This window comes from Diospyros lotus, chromosome 1, assembly GCF_014633365.1.
Source record: "Diospyros lotus cultivar Yz01 chromosome 1, ASM1463336v1, whole genome shotgun sequence".
Taxonomy (NCBI): domain Eukaryota; kingdom Viridiplantae; phylum Streptophyta; class Magnoliopsida; order Ericales; family Ebenaceae; genus Diospyros; species Diospyros lotus.
Window position 1 is genome coordinate 20,608,001 of NC_068338.1, and position 17,720 is coordinate 20,625,720.

The 17,720-nt window shown below is 32.9% G+C and overlaps 1 protein-coding gene across 1 annotated transcript; it reads right to left on the reverse strand.

The window, feature by feature from the left end:
* Positions 1-5,689: 5,689 nt before the first annotated feature.
* Positions 5,690-7,927, reverse strand: LOC127788656 (uncharacterized; the record flags this gene model as incomplete). Its single annotated transcript, XM_052317215.1, has 4 exons — positions 7,660-7,927; positions 6,742-6,936; positions 6,163-6,540; positions 5,690-5,916 (listed from the first exon to the last, which is right to left on the reverse strand). Coding segments are annotated over exons 1-4 (906 nt in total), but the record flags the coding sequence as incomplete, so codon positions are not given.
* Positions 7,928-17,720: the final 9,793 nt, after the last annotated feature.

Below are 17,720 nucleotides of genomic sequence, written 5' to 3' on the forward strand. Positions count from 1 at the left end.
TCTCAAAGAGAGAATTATAAGAAAACAACTAAACTTTGATTTAAGAATAATAATCACACTTACAAATGCAATCAAGTGATCTATTTATAGGCCACAAGATGCAATACAAACCACACAATTTCAATTATTCAACTAGACATAATTATATCTAATGGGCACTCACACACTTAAAGTTAAATGGATTTTAGCTATAATACACACATAATATTAAATGGATTTTAGCTAAAATACATACCTAATAAAGCATTCATAAAGTTAAATGGATTTTAGCTATAATATCCACCTAATAGTTAAGTGGATTTTAGCTAAAAAAACACACCTAATAAAGCTCTCACATAAAAAATAAAAATAGATTTCTATAAATTGGTTTTTAATCTTCATTAGGATTAAAAATAATCCTTGGGCCTTCTCCAAATAATATCTTCCATGGGTTGCTCAAATTGGGCCTTAATTCTTCATGGGCTTGAATTCTTCATGGACTTTAATTTTTCATGGGCTTGATTTCTTCATGGACTTTAAGTCTTCATGGGCTTGAATTCTTCATGCCTAAAAAAAAATAAATAAAAATAATTTAATGTTATTAATAAATTATATATTATATATATGTATTACACATGACACATATATATATTATATTATATTATATATATTACATGCATGCATATAATGATGTATATGTATTATATATAATTTTATATATTATTATTATTATTATTATTAAATTTTACTTTAAAATTTCACTTCATTCATTTTTCAATTTAAACTTGCATATAACCATAAAATATATATTAATATCTAATTTAAACTATTTTTAAGATCAAAAGAAGGGTATAATTATAACAAAATTTTTATAAAATTAACCACTAATCATACCCCCCAACTTAAACATTGCTAGTCCCTTAGCAATCAGATTATACACCTGCCAAACTTTATTCACAATAACTGTATGAATGTAAAAATTTCAAATTCGAAACCGAAATGCATAAAATTAAATAAATAATTTAGCATTCTAAATCAGATTTTTGGTTAAAGGTCATACAATCTCAGGAATGGAAATTAGGATAACCAACACACAGACTTAGTCCCTCGAAGTTTTGACTTCAAATCTTACTATGGATTTTCTCTCCAATAAAAAGGATTCCTCAAGTGTACACACAAGGGGGTGCACCGTTATAAGAGTAAATGCAGAACAAGTTCAAAACTCGGTGCCATCCCAAATACAAGGAACGTATTTTCATGAAAGAACAGGGAAATTGACATAGCTTCATGATTGGAATAATGCTCTAGACGAGTAACTTCTGAATTTAAACATGATTCCCTACTCCAAACTCGAATTCTGAGATCACATGATTTATAGCATAAAAAATGACCAGACTGGGTTGTAATGGGGCTATAAGGTTAATACGGGTTGTCAAAGAAAAGGTAGAGTGTGCAAAGGGTGTGTCGGGATTTTTTTTTTTTTTTTTTTTTAGCATTTATTTTGAAACAGTTATGCTGAATAACTAAGAGAATTTGCCCCCCCTTTTTTTCACTTTTTTTTTTCTTCTCTTTTTTTTTTCTCTTTTTTTTTTTCTTCTTTTTTTTTTCCTTTTCTTTTTAAATATGAAAATAGATAAACAGACTAATTCCCAAAATCACACCAGGTTGGATAAAATTCATATGGTTATGGGTTAAACAAGGGTAACGAAAGAAGTTGTATTACAAATGGCTCAAATGGGCTAACAAGAGGTTGATTTAAAGAAAAAAAAATAGGCTCAAAATGAAAGAAATTGATCCCCCTATCATGCTTCTCAGTCATCTAATTCATAGTTTGAAACCAGTCAAATTCATCCGCTATCATACTAGACATTCAAAGCGAATTGATATTTTGAAGCCATTGAAAAGATAAGATAAACAAGAGAGCATATTTAGAGTAAGTGTTATTTCACTCAGAATTAACGGTTATTAGGCTCAAACACTTGCTTGGGTAATAGTCTCACTTCTGTTGAGGGATCATACAATGTACTAATCAGCTAATTACTGTTACCTTTGACTTTATGACCGATAACCAATTTCTAAATTTTGAATCCCTGATGAATGTAAATTACTTATTCTCATGCATAAACGTTTTCAAATGAGAAATCAATGCATTCATGTTTCGTATTGCAAACTTAACCGGCTATCAGTGCATAACTTTAAAGCTTTAGGAATAGCATTATTTAAAACACATAATAATTTATTTTTTTATTTTTTTATAAGAGCAGATAAAGATAATCAATTCCCACAAGACTACAAACTAGTAATTACAAACTCACAGTTAAATATAAACCAGATGATTCATGACTAGACCTTACACCCCCCAACTTGAATTGCAGTAATAAATCAGGGTTGTTAGGAATACCTGTAACTCCACAAGTCCATAGATTTGCTGTGAACTGCTAAAACTTAAACAACAAATGAGCACACCATATATATATTTATATTTTCACACCAAAATAAAAATTTCATGCAAGTCATAAGATAAGAAAAATGCGTCTCAAGAGTACAAAAAGTACTCCTTACTCAGCCATCTTATTAAAGACTTTGCTAACAACATTCCACAGTTTTTTTTTTTTTTTTTTTTTTTTTTTAAAGAACACAACCAAGAAAAATTTTGCAAGTTGTACAATAACTAGATGCGTCTCAAGAGTACAAAAAGTACTCCTTACTCAGCCATCTTAATAAAGAGCATTTCTCACAGTGATAAATCTAAATTAATCGGACCCCTTTGGCGCTTGTTACTAATTGCCTTAGACCAGTCTATCCGAGGCTCATGAGGATCGTACTGTGGAACATAAGCATGTAATTTCTCTAGCAGCTTATCAATGGTGGATGCAGAAATGAGAATCTTTCTTGCTGAACGAGAAATGAACTGTTGGTCCACAGCCTGATCAAGAAAAGAGAGTAACCCATCGAAAAAATGGTTAACATTTAAAAGTCCAATAGGTTTGGTATGGAGATTACTCTTGGCCCAGGAGATTATACAAAAGATTTCTTCAAGTGTTCCAAAACCTCCTGGTAAAGCAATGAAGGCATCTGACTGATAAATCTTACAAGCCATGCGCTCAGACATAGAAGTCGTTTCTATAAGTTGACCGCGTGTAATCCCGGAAATATGTGGTTCAGCTAAAGGGATTGGCATTATACCTACCACAGATGAATTTCCAAGATGTACAGCTTGTGAAACATAACCATTCAATCCACGACTTCCCCCTCCATATACCAAATTAATTTTTTTCTCTCCTAATTTTTTACCAAGTTCGCTCGCTGCAAGTGCGTAACAAATATCGCTCCCAAGTTGAGAGCCACAAAGTACAAATATGGTATTGATTCGACGAACTAACTGGCCTTCCATGTTTGTTCCTTTTGTATGTCCTGAAAAGAAGTTTGACGATCAAAAGTAGCTATACAACAATTCAACAAGAAATAAATATAAACAAAAATCATGCGTATGTATTGTGGCTCACATCTTCCTCTGGTTTTACGTCCAGAAACGGCTTAAACACTTTCTATAAAGTGGGGATAAGCTTCCCATCCAATTTTCTTATAGATTGGCAAACAGGGTCGTTTTTAGTCAGATTCCCAAGACTATAGCGTTGGTGGTCACTTCTGAACTGGGTCCATAAAGCAAGAAGTTCTCTTTGCACTATTCCACATGGATGCGTCTCAAGAGTCAATCGGATATCATCCAGAGACTCCTTACTCATTCCATCCTTTATGAAACTAATTTTATCTTCTCGATTTATGGACGTAAACCCCACAGATTTGCATCGTGTGTTACAGGTCCATCAAGCACATTTGTAACAACCATTCACTCTTTTCGCTCTTCTTTTCTTCGCAAAACTACTCTTCCCTAAGCCTGGAAAATGCTTAAAACTAGGTGAAGTTTCACCAGCTAATCGAACTTTTGCTTCGATCAGCCAACGAATATCTTCAGGGATGTTATTAAGCATCAACAACCTAAGTCTTTCACACCTAGCAACATAAATTTTTTTCAAATCATTCTGCGGGAGAGATGGATAGTACTTGTGAATTTTTGAGAGATAAAGATCCTTTTTTTTTTTTTTTTTAACTATACTAAGAAAAAAAGTAAAGAACTATAAACTTTACAAAAGGGATGAGAGTACCTGATCGGAGAATAACACAAAGGAGAGAAGACTGAGCTCAAGAAGGGTGGCTTGCCTTATACAGATATGGAGTCTCTTATAGAGCAATGCCCATCACTATTTTACACTCGGCTCGAGGCATGCCATAATTACAGGGTTATGCTTGGCGTCTCTTTTTCAACGCTTGGTGCCTCATTTTTCAACATTTGGCAGTGTGCCTTATCCTTTATAGGGCAGTGTGATTGCACTGCCCAAGAAAAGATAGCTACCACCAGCGTCAATTCTGTCTCTCTCAATTCAAATTTTTTTTTTATTATTATTATTTTATTATTTTTTTTAATTTTTTTATTCTTATTCTTATTATTATTATTATTATTTTGATTTTTTTTTTAATAAATGTTTTGTTTTAGGGGCCCAATAAAATCATACATACCACACAAGACAATATTATCGAGTCTAACAAAATTATTTGCACAATAGATCAGTTTCAAACACCAATAAAATCAAGTTTTAGGGGCCCAATAAAATCATACATACCACACAAGACAATATTATCGAGTCTAACAAAATTATTTGCACAATAGATCAGTTTCAAACACCAATAAAATCAAGTACACCTTACCCCCCAACTTAAATTGCGCATTGTCCTCAATCGATAATAAAAGGATAGAAGATAGGCATACCTGGTGGTCTTCAATGCATGAACTCGTATGCAAAAAAAAATTTATTTAGACTGCACACAGAGAAACACTATTTGAATCAAAGTTAATTAAGTAATGCAGAAAATGAACAACTTATATATATAATTCTTTATTATTTTATTTTATTTTATTTTTTTCTTTTTTTTATTTAATTTTTTTATTATTTTTTTCAGATCTATAAACATCCATTTAACCTAAATGGAAAGATGGTCTTTTAACGTCAGATTCCCAGACGATAGGAAACTTTCCCTACTCATCAGATGATGATGGATCATCTAAATCCACAACTCCTTCATTCTCCTCAACACTACCCTGGTATGGTTTCAACCTATGACCATTGACTGTTAGAAGCTGTCCTGACTCCGGATTTTCTATCTCAAATGCCCCATATCCTGAGATGGACTTGATTACAAAGGGGCCGACCCATCGAGACTTCAATTTTCCTGGGAATAAATGCAATCGAGAATCATACAAGAGTACCCGTTGCCCTACCTGAAAGCTTTTTCGAATGATGTGCCGATCATGTAACTCTTTCATGCGAACCTTGGCCAATCGTGCATTTTCAAATGCTTCATTCCGAATTTCCTCAAGTTCATTCAATTGGAGCTTCCTGGATAAGCCTGCTTCAGTTAGACTCTTGTTGATCTTATGAATTGCCCAATATGCTTTATGCTCAATTTCCACCGGCAAATGACAAGATTTACCGTATACTAGCCTATAGGGAGACATTCCCAAAATTGTTTTGTAAGCTGTCCTGTACGCCCAAAGAGCGTCTACTAGTCTTAAGGACCAATCCTTACGATTAGCAGCAACAGTCTTTTCCAATATGCGCTTAATCTCCCTATTGGCTAGCTCGGCTTGACCATTAGTTTGGGGATGGTATGGTGTTGCAACCTTATGCAGTACACCATATTTCTTCATTAATCCTGCCACAACTTTATTACAAAAATGGGAACCCCCATCACTGATGATTGCTCGTGGCATCCCAAATCGACTGAATATGTTTTCTTTCAAAAATTTCACGACAGTCCTATGGTCATTTGTTCTGGCCGGGATTGCTTCTACCCATTTGGACACATAGTCAACAGTAAGTAAGATATATTCATGACCAAATGAATTGACAAATGGGCCCATAAAATCCATACCCCAACAGTCAAAAACTTCTAACACTTGGATCGGATGTAATGGCATCATGTTTCTCCTTGACAGACTTCCTAACCTTTGACATCGATCGCAATTTGAACAGAACTTGTACACATCCTTGAACAGTGTCGGCCAATAAAATCCACTCTAAAAAATTTTTGCAACTGTTTTCTTGACAGAAAAATGGCCTCCACATGCAAGAGTATGACTGAAATTGATGACACTTTGTTGCTCATGATCGGGTATGCATTTACGGATGATTTGGTCAGGACAATACTTGAAGAGGTAGGGCTCATCCCAAAAGAAGGTTCTGACTTTTCTGAAGAATTTATGCCTATCTTGCTTACTCCAATGGTCTGGGATCAGACCAGTTGCCAGGTAGTTCGCAATGTCGGCATACCAAGGGACAACAGATGATGCACGAATAACATTCACTTTAAACAGTTGCTCATCAGGGAAATTGTCATGAATTGGTTCATCAAATTGTGTGAGATCTTGACTTGGAATCCTTGACAAATGGTCAGCCACCACATTTTCTACTCCCTTCTTGTCTCTGATTTCAATGTTGAACTCTTGCAGGAGTAAGATCCATCGGAGCAGACGGGGTTTTGCATCTTGCTTTGTGAACAAATACTTCAGAGCAGCGTGATCAGTAAAAATGATCACTAGTGACCCTACGAGGTAAGATCGAAACTTGTCCAGGGCAAAGACAACTGCTAGTAACTCTTTCTCTGTAGTGGTGTAATTCTTTTGTGCCTCATTAAGAGTTTTGCTAGCATAATATATCACATGAGGTTTCTTATCCTTCCTCTGCCCTAACACAGCTCCTACCGCATAATCACTAGCATCGCACATAAGTTCAAACGGGAGGGACCAATCAGGGGACTGAATGATAGGTGCTGAAATGAGTGCATCTTTCAATTTATCAAAAGCATTTTGACAGGCAGGACTCCATTCAAACGGAACATCTTGAGACAACAAATGGCACAAGGGTCTTGTTATGGTGCTAAAGGAAGCAATGAATCTCCTATAAAACCCTGCATGTCCCAAAAAACTTCTGATGTCTTTCACATTCCTAGGGATGGGGAGTTTTTGAATTGTTTCAATTTTTGACCTGTCTACCTCCATCCCCCTAGATGAAACGATGTGCCCCAAGACTATGCCCTGTTTCACCATGAAGTGACATTTTTCCCAATTGAGTATCAAATTTGTTTCCTCACATCTTGCTAAAACCTTTTTCAGATTCTCCAAACAGGCCTCAAAGTTACTTCCATAAACAGAAAAGTCATCCATAAATACTTCAACAATCTGCTCAACCATTTCACTGAAAATGCTCATCATACACCTTTGAAAGGTGGCTGGAGCATTGCATAACCCAAATGGCATGCGCCTGTATGCAAATGTCCCAAATGGACATGTAAAAGTTGTCTTCTCTTGATCTTCTAGTGCAATTTCTATCTGATTGTACCCTGAGTAGCCATCTAAGAAACAATAGTAGGCTTGGCCTGCTATTCTCTCCAGAACTTGATCCAAGAAAGGCAAAGGAAAATGATCTTTCCTTGTCACAGAATTGAGCTTTCTATAATCAATGCACATACGCCATCCTGTCTGGATGCGCGTGGGAATCAGTTCATTGTTCTCATTTTTTACAACAGTGACTCCAGACTTTTTGGGTACTACCTGTGTTGGACTTACCCACTTAGAATCAGAGATTGGGTAAATTATTTCAGCATCCAATAGCTTAAGCACTTCTTTTCTGACAACTTCTTTCATGTTGGGATTTAATCTCCTTTGCATTTGCCTAACTGGTTTTGCTCCTTCTTCCAAGAATATCTTATGAGTACAGATCAAAGGGCTAATACCTTGCAAATCTGAAATGGTCCATCCTAATGACTTCCTGTGTGCTTTTAGAACTTCTATCAGTTGTTGCTCTTGCTGAGGTGTCAAACTTGAAGAGATCACCACTGGGAATGCTTCCCCTTCTCCTAGAAAGACATACTTCAAATCACTGGGCAATGGCTTTCTCTCAGGCATGGACTGATGGCTATCAGGAGCCATGAGCTTACTGTCCAAGTTCCTTAATGGCTCTAAACCAAGCATCCATGTAGGCTTCTCACTTTCTTTGCTTATGACTTCCACTTCTTTTATTTCTTCGAGATCTTGATTTCCTTCTTTGGGTCTTCTCATGAACTCTTCAAAACAGTCATTGGTCAGTGTTTGGATCAAGTCTACCTCCTCCACTTCACTCTCAGTGTCCTGATGTTTGGCTACCCTGAAGATATTCATTTCTACAGTCATGTTCCCAAAAGATAGCTTTAACACACCATTCCTACAGTTGATGATGGCATTTGATGTGGCAAGGAATGGTCGACCTAAGATGACTGGCACAGGAGGTTGAGGCCCCTGATGCGGCTGGGTGTCCAAAACGATGAAGTCCACTGGAAAGTAGAACTTATCGATTTGTACCAGAACATCCTCCACAATTCCTCGTGGAACTTTGACTGATCGATCAGCCAGCTGAAGGGTCACTCTAGTGGGTTTAAGCTCACCTAATCCCAACTGTTGATACACACTGTATGGCAACAAATTGACACTAACTCCTAAATCCAAGAGTGCCCGATCAACCTTTTGACTTCCTATGATGCATGTAATGGTTGGACAGCCTGGATCTTTGTATTTGGGAGGAGTTTTCAATTGGAGAATGGCGCTGACTTGTTCAGTCAAGAATGCCTTTTCATGCACATTTGTTTTCCTTTTGACAGTGCACAGATCTTTCAAAAACTTTGCATATGAAGGTGTTTGTTTGATTGCATCCAACAGCGGGATGTTGATTCTCACTTGCTTAAACACTTCATATATATCTGCATTTTGTTGCTCTTTTTTCAAATGATTCAACCTTTGTGGAAAAGGTGGTTTGGGCCTGTATTGAATTTCTTTCTCATCTTCTTTTTGTTTTTCATTTTTCTCATTTTTTTCATTTTTCTCATTTTTCTCATTTTTTTCATCGGTGGATTCATGATCTTTTGGTTCTTTTTCTTCATCAACATGTTGGTTTATCCTAGGATCAGTTGGTTTCTCAATTATTCTTCCACTTCTTAGGGCAGTCACTGCTTGCACTTGTTCATGAGTGTTGGTTTCACTATTTGAAGCTTCTACCTGGTTGGTTTGCCTAATTGGGTTAGGATTAGTTTGGGATGGAAACCTCCCGGGTTCTCTCACACTCAATGTTTGTGTTATCTTGGTCAACTGGCTCCTAATGTCTTCTATGGCTCTGTTTGTTTGGTCTTGATTTTTGACAAGCTGAGCAACCTGATTATTGATACCTGTTTGACTTTGGATGAACTGGTGCAAGGTATCTTCCAAAGATGTCCTATGAGGAGGTTGGTAAGTATTGGATGAAGAACCTTGATTTTGTTGGAAGGTATGTTGTTGTGTAGGGAAGGGAGGTTGAGAATGATTTCCAGAATCATTTCTCCAAGAAAAATTGGGGTGATTTCTATTATTGGGATGGTATGAATTGTAGTTCTGATTATTCCCATAATAGGCTCCACTCTGATTTTGATTTTGTCTCCCCTCAAAGTTGTGTGAATGATTGTTATTAGTCTGCCCATACAATACCTCCTTGAAAGCAGGTAGGGTAGGACATTCTTCAGTTGAATGATCTGTTGCATCACACACAGCACACTTTACTTCCACTTGATTAACAGATTGCACCTTTTTGGGTTGCATGTTTTCAACTTTCTTTGTTAAAGCAGTTAGTCTTGCATTTAAATCGTCACTCTCACTCAGTTGGTATCTCCCTCTAGGTTGTGGATTTTCTCTTGAATCAAGAGCAGATGTTGGACCAACTTCCCAGTTCCTTGTATTCTCAGCCAATGTGTCAAAGATGTGGAAAGCTTCTTCTGGAGTCTTCTCATAGAATTCTCCATTGCACATTGTAGAAACTAGCATTTTCAATTGGGGAGTGAGTGAATCATGAAAGAAACTGACCACTCTCCATTGCTCAAAAGCATGGTGCGGACAAGTGTGAAGAAGGTCTTTAAACCTTTCCCACGCTTGCGCAAAATTCTCATTTGGTTTACAGGCAAAGTTCATGATTTGCTTTGAAGAGTAGCAGTTCTGTTGGCAGGGAAGTATTTTTTTAAGAAAGTTGTTTGCATTTCTCTCCAAGTTCCTATAGATCTAGGTGGGAGAGTGCTTAACCATATTTTTGCCTTATCTTTCAGTGAGAATGGAAAGAGTTTTAATCTTATGACATCCTCATTTGCTGTATGGTCCATGCAAGTGCTACATACTTCCTCAAATTCTTTCATATGAGTATATGGATTTTCAGAATCCATGCCATGAAAAGTTGGCAACAATTGGATTGTGCCAGGTTTAAAGTTAAACCTATGATGATTGATGGGAAGAATAATGCATGAGGGGGTTGTCTGCCTAGGAGGATGAAGATACTCCCTAAGGGGTCTGATCATCTCCTGATCAATGGGATCAGGGTCACCGTGGTCACTACCACGTGCAGACATGTTCTGTGGAAGTGGCATGTTCTCATTGTGTTGAGACATGAGTGACTGATTTTCTACAGTTTTACCTGACCTAAGTATCATACACTATGCAAAAATAAAAATAAAGTAAAAAAAAACAGAGTTACCGAATTTATCAGGAGATGCTTCTTCTTATATTTTTTTTTTCCTTTTTGTTTTTGCCTCAATCTCCCAGGCAACGGCGCCAAAATTTGACTGCACTCCCACCCTGCAATTAAAACACAAAACAAAACACAATAAAAATTTTATATTTTTTTTCTTTGTTTAGGTGAGAGGTTTATACTCGTCAGTGTACGAGTGCAGTTGTAGTCCAAATTTAAATTTATATTTTCTGAATGAGTCCAGGTCGTCCACTGAGAGATTTATTTATGGCAAAATAAAAAGAATGTCACACAAGCACACACGCATTTGGATAAATTGGCAACAAGGTTTTTTATGGTTTTTTAAACAACAGATTCTAGGAAATAAATTAAGGCTGTAATTGAAATAAATACTTTAAGTGAGAATATAAAATTGGATAGTACTTGAGTTAAGACAATTTCAGTGCCAACCCGTTGATTCCCAAATTTTAGCATAAAAGATTAACAACATTAATTTAATTTCAGATATGAGGGTTTGTTATTAAATGCAATTAGAGATGATGATAGTTCTAGGTTAAGCAATCCCCATACATGATATGCGGGATTCTAATTTAAGCAACCACCATAAATTCAATTGCAATTAATACACAAAACAACTAAATTAATCATCCGGGTTTGGGTATGATAGCGTTTCCAGTTCTAGTAACTCTCATACATGGCATGAAAGCTCTAAGTTAGGCTTACGCTCCAATCCAAACCTAGTGATTTCTCAATAATTAAGATACACTCATACTGAAATTTAAATTAATGTTACTTATTTAAAGCGCAGCTTTCTTTGGGAATCATTGGAGTTGGACACTGTCCTTGCCTTAACCCAAGATTAGATTTAGCTACTCATTTCCATTTAAAAGTTAATTGACATGAATTTAAACGACGTAATTTAAATAACAGAATTTAAATGACAAGAAATTTTAAAGGCATAAACTAACCGGCCATTTAGGCGATGGATAATTAAATAACAAGAATTAAAATTGCAGAAATTTTAAAGGCATAAACTAACCGTCCATTTAGGCGGTGAATAATTAAATAACAAGAATTAAAATTACAGAAATTTAAAGGCACAAATTAACCGGCCATTTAGGCGGTGAATAATAAAGTAATAATAAATGACATAAGAATTTAAAAGAAGAAAGTAAGGAAGTAAGATCACAAGAGAGAATACTAAAGAAAAGGGGAAAGAACAAGAACAATTCTCAAAGAGAGAATTATAAGGAAACAACTAAACTTTGATTCAAGAATAATAATCACACTTACAAATGCAATCAAGTGATCTATTTATAGGCCACAAGATGCAATACAAACCACACAATTTCAATTATTCAACTAGACATAATTATATCTAATGGGCACTCACACACTTAAAGTTAAATGGATTTTAGCTATAATACACACCTAATATTAAATGGATTTTAGCTAAAATACATACCTAATAAAGCATTCATAAAGTTAAATGGATTTTAGCTATAATATCCACCTAATAGTTAAGTAGATTTTAGCTAAAAAAACACACCTAATAAAGCTCTCACATAAAAAATAAAAATAGATTTCTATAAATTGGTTTTTAATCTTCATTAGGATTAAAAATAATCCTTGGGCCTTCTCCAAATAATATCTTCCATGGGTTGCTCAAATTGGGCCTTAATTCTTCATGGGCTTGAATTCTTCATGGACTTTAATTTTTCATGGGCTTGATTTCTTCATGGACTTTAAGTCTTCATGGGCTTGAATTCTTCATGCCTAAAAAAAAATAAATAAAAATAATTTAATGTTATTAATAAATTATATATTATATATATGTATTACACATGGCACATATATATATTATATTATATTATATATATATTACATGCATGCATATAATGATGTATATGTATTATATATAATTTTATATATTATTATTATTATTATTATTAAATTTTACTTTAAAATTTCATTTCATTCATTTTTCAATTTAAACTTGCATATAACCATAAAATATATATTAATATCTAATTTAAACTATTTTTAAGATCAAAAGAAGGGTATAATTATAACAAATTTTTTATAAAATTAACCACTAATCAGGATGGCTGTGTGATTGCCTATGCATCTCGATAGTTGAGGATGCATGAATTAAACTATCCCACTCATGACTTGGAGCTAACGGCCGTGGTATTCGAGTTGAAGATCTGGAGGCATTATCTCTATGGAAAAGAGGTGGAGTTGTATACGGATCATAAAAGTTTAAGCTACCTACTCTCCCAAAAGGATTTGAATATAAGGCAGCGGCAATAGATAGGATTGTTCAAAGACTATGATTGTAAGATTTTATACTATCCAAGGAAGGCCAACATGGTAGTCGATGCCTTAAGTTGCTCCACAGCGTTAGTTGTAGCGATAATGATACATGAGTGGATGATTTTGGATTAGATGAGGGCTTTGATATTTCAGTAGCTCTAGCGGGCCCTGTGATATGTTGTGCCTCTATGAGTATTCGCTCGAATTTGTTGGGGCGGATACAGGATCGACAGTATAATGACGCATGATTGGCACGTATTATTGCAGACATGGAGAGATGCAAATATTTGGGATATAGCTAGGAAAAAAATGGTTTGTTATTGTATCGGGGATGAGTTTGTATACTGGAGGACGATGAAATTAGGCAAGTCATCTTATTGGAAGCTAATCAAACTCGCTATACTGTTCGCCCAAGTGCTGCCAATATGTATCAAAATCTATGACAGCATTACTGATGGGATGGTATGGAGAAAAGTATAGCAGATTTTATATTTCGATGTCTTGTATGTCAGCAAGTAAAGGTTGAGCATCAAAGACCTGCAAGGTTGTTGCAGCCATTGCCTATTCTAGAGTGAAAATAGGATCACATCACTGTGGATTTTGTCAAATGATTGTTGCATACCAGTAGGGGCCATGATGTTATCTGGGTAATTGTGGACAAATTAACAAAAACAGCGCATTTCTTATCGATTAAGAAGACGTTTCCTATGCATCATTTGGCCAAGTTGTACATCGAGGAAATTCACTACAAAAAAATTAATTTTTAGCGGCGGTTTCTAAAACTGCTGCAAAAAATGAAATTTTGCTGTGGTTTGTAAACCGCCGCAAAATACTATTTTAGCGGCGATTTTTTTAACATTTTGCGACGATTTTGAAAAATCGTCGCAAAATTCATTAAAACATTCAATTTTGCGATGGTTTTTAAAAAATCGCCGCTAAATTTAGAAAATAATTAAATAATTAAAAAATTAAATTAAATTTAGCAGCGGTTTTTGAGAAACCGACGCTAAATTAAAAATAATTAAATAATTTAAAATTTAAAATTAAATTAATATTTGTGGCGATTTTCGAAACCGCTGCAAAATTCATTAAAAAATTTAATTTAGTGGCAGTTTTTAAGAAACTGCCGTTAAATTCAAAAATAATTAAATAATTTATAATTAAAATTAAATTAATATTTGCGGGGGTTTTGAAAACCGTCGCAAAATTCATAAAAAAATTTAATTTAAAGGCGGTTTTGTAAAACCGTCGCTAAATTAAAAAATAATTAAATAATTTAAAATTAAAATTAAATTATAAATTTATTAAATAATTTAATTTAACGGTGATTTTTAAAAACCGTCGCAAAATTCATTAAAAATTTTAATTTAGCGACGATTTTGAAAAACCGTCGCTAAATTCAAAAATAATTAAATAATTTAAAATTAAAATTAAATTATAAATTCATTAAATAATTTAATTTAACGGCGATTTTTAAAAATCGTTGCAAAATTCATTAAAAATTTTAATTTAGCGGCGGTTAAAAACCGTCGCTAAATTTAAAAATAATTAAATAATTCAAAATTAAAATTAAATTAAATTAAATTAATAAAAAGAAATATAAAATCTTAAAAAGAAATTAAAATTTTAATTTAAATTAATTACAAAATCTTTATATATATAAAAGTAGGATAGTCTTGAAAAAAGAAATTTCCTCCTAAAACTTGCATTAATTAATGATTTACAATTAATACTTATTGTATTAATAATTTATATTTTGTAATTTGCATTAATAATTTAAAATTTTCAATTGCTTTGAAGTAATAAGTAGTAATAAAATTTTCTCCCAAAACTTACATTAATGATTTGCATTTAGTACTTATTGCATTAATAATTTATATTTTGTAATTTGCATATTTATATATATAAAAGTAGAATAGTCTTGAAAAAAGAAATTTCCTCCTAAAACTTGCATTAATTAATGATTTGCAATTAATACTTATTGTATTAATAATTTATATTTTGTAATTTGCATTAATAATTTAAAATTTTCAATTGCTTTGAAATAATAAGTAGTAATAAAATTTTCTCCCAAAACTTGCATTAATGATTTACATTTAGTACTTGTTGCATTAATAATTTATATTTTATAATTTGCATCTTTATATATATAAAAGTAGGATAGTCTTGAAAAAAGAAATTTCCTCCCAAAACTTGCATTAATCAATGATTTGCAATTAATACTTATTGTATTAATAATTTATATTTGTAATTTGCATTAATAATTTAAAATTTCAATTGCTTTGAAATAATTAGTAATAAAATTTCCCCCTAAAACTTGCATTAATGATTTGTGTTTACTACTTATCGCATTAATAATTTACATTTTATAATTTGCATTAATAATTTAAATCTTTCAATTGTTTTGAAATAATATGTACTAATTATTTTAAAATTAATAATAAATTTTAAATATACAAGTTTTTCAATGCTAATTGTTTTGTATTAAATTTGCATGAGTTTTATAAGAAATATTAATAGACAACTTAAACTATTAATTAAGTCATAGAAAATTATTCATTTATTTAAAATATTATTTTTATATCTTTATTCTATGTATATTTATATAATATTAAAATATGATAGTCAAATAAAGTATTTTGCCAAGTGTCAATCAATAATGAATTTTTTCCCTCAAAACCCTACATTAAATCAAAGGTAGTGATTAATTAATTATTAATTACTTTAATAATTATATTATAGTTTTGAAAATGTGATGCCTTAACAAATTCATAAAAAAATATTTAAGGTTGTCAAATACTACGGTTTTTCAATACTAATTAATATTTAAGGTATCACATTTTTAAGACTATGGAAGAAATCAAAATTAATTTTTTTAAATTTTGTTATTATTGAAAAAACTTATTCTTACTCATATTTAAGAGTTTTAATTTATATTTATAATTATCATATAATTAGAATTAAATAAAAATCTTAAATATTAAAATTCATTATTTTCATTAAAAAAATTAAATTTAGCTTAAGAAAATAATTAAAAATTAAATATAAAATCTTAAAAATAAATTTAAAATTGCATTTAAATTAATGGAAAAAATAATTAAAAATCTAATTTAATATTTTTTGATAATTTATTTAATTTAACTCAATTAATTTATTCTATTATTCTTTTAAAAAATAATCAATTAATAAATTTTTTTAATATATATTAAAAAATATAAAATATAATTCTGAAATTTTAATAAATATAACTCTGAAATTTATTTATAAATAAACTTATTAAATGTTAAAAATCTATTTATAAATATAATTCTAAAATATAATTATGAAATTTAAATAAACTTATTTTAATAAATATAAAATTAGTTGTTAGAAACTTATTTTCAGAATTATGAAATTTTAATATAGATTTTTAATAAATTAAAAATCTATTTTTAATTTATTATATTATTCTTTTATATATATATTTTTAAAATATATAAAATATAATTTTGCTAATGTATATAATATATATATGTCAAGGAGTGTTTCGCAGATCAAGTGGTTCGCGCGCACGTGTGCACAGTGAGGGTTTTGGGTTCGAAACTTGGGGAGGGGGAAGGTGCTAGGATTTAATTTCCAGCATCGCCACGTGGCACACGCACAGATGGCCACGTGGCGTGCAAGGGTTGGGCGAGGGCAGGGCTCGCGGGAGCGGGTTGAGCTGCCGGGCGGGCGCGTGCTGCGCGCAGGTAATAAAAAAATTAAATTTTTTATTTTAGCGGCGGTTTTGAAACTGCCGCTAAAATTAAAAAAATAATTTTTTATTAATTTTAGCGGCGGTTTTGAAACTGCCGCTAAAATTAAAAAAATTAATTTTTTTTTATTAATTTTCACGGCGGTTTTGAAACCGCCGCTAAAATTAAATATTTTTTTTATTTTTTTTAAAAATTAAAAAAAATATTTAATTTTAGCGACGGTTTCAAAACCGCCGCTAAATATTATAGAAACTGCCGCTAAATCACTTATTTAGCGGCGATTTTTAAAACTGCCGCAAAATTTAAAATTAGCGGCGGTTATTCCAGCGGTTGGAAAAAACCGTTGTTAAACGCTCCACGACGGCTAACTTAGCGGCGGTTAAAAATCGCCACTAAATGCAAAAAAAACCGCCGCTAAATGCTGATTCTTTTGTAGTGATTGCACAGATACATGGTGTACCAGCTAGTATCACATCAGATTGGGACTCCAGATTCACGTTGCATTTTTGGGATGCGTTGCATGTTACTTTGGGAACATGGTTACATTTCAGTACAACATTTCATCCCTAGATAGATGGATAGTCAGAACGGACCATTCAGACGTTAGAGGATATACTTTGAGCTTGTGTGTTGGATTTCCACAGGAGTTGGGATGATCATTTGTCGCTAGTAAATTTTGCCTATAATAACAGTTATCATTCCAGCATCGAGATGGCACCCTATGAGGCATTGTATGGAAAACCTTATAGATCTCCTTTGTGTTGGATTGAGGTAGGAGACCGAGTAATATTAGGACCAGAGATTATGGAGTAGACATAAAAAAAGATATAATTGATTAGGAGCCAGATGAAAATGGCTCAAGACCAACAAAAAAGCTACGCCGACAATCAACGGTGGAATTTGAAATTTGCTATTGGGGATCACGTGTTTCTACGGGTGATGCCTATGCGAGGTGTGAGGAGATTTGGGTTTTCCAAAAAATTGAGTCCTCGTTATGTGGGACCGTTTGAGATTCTAGAGCGGATTGGTCCTTTAGCTTATCGATTAGTGCTATCACCAC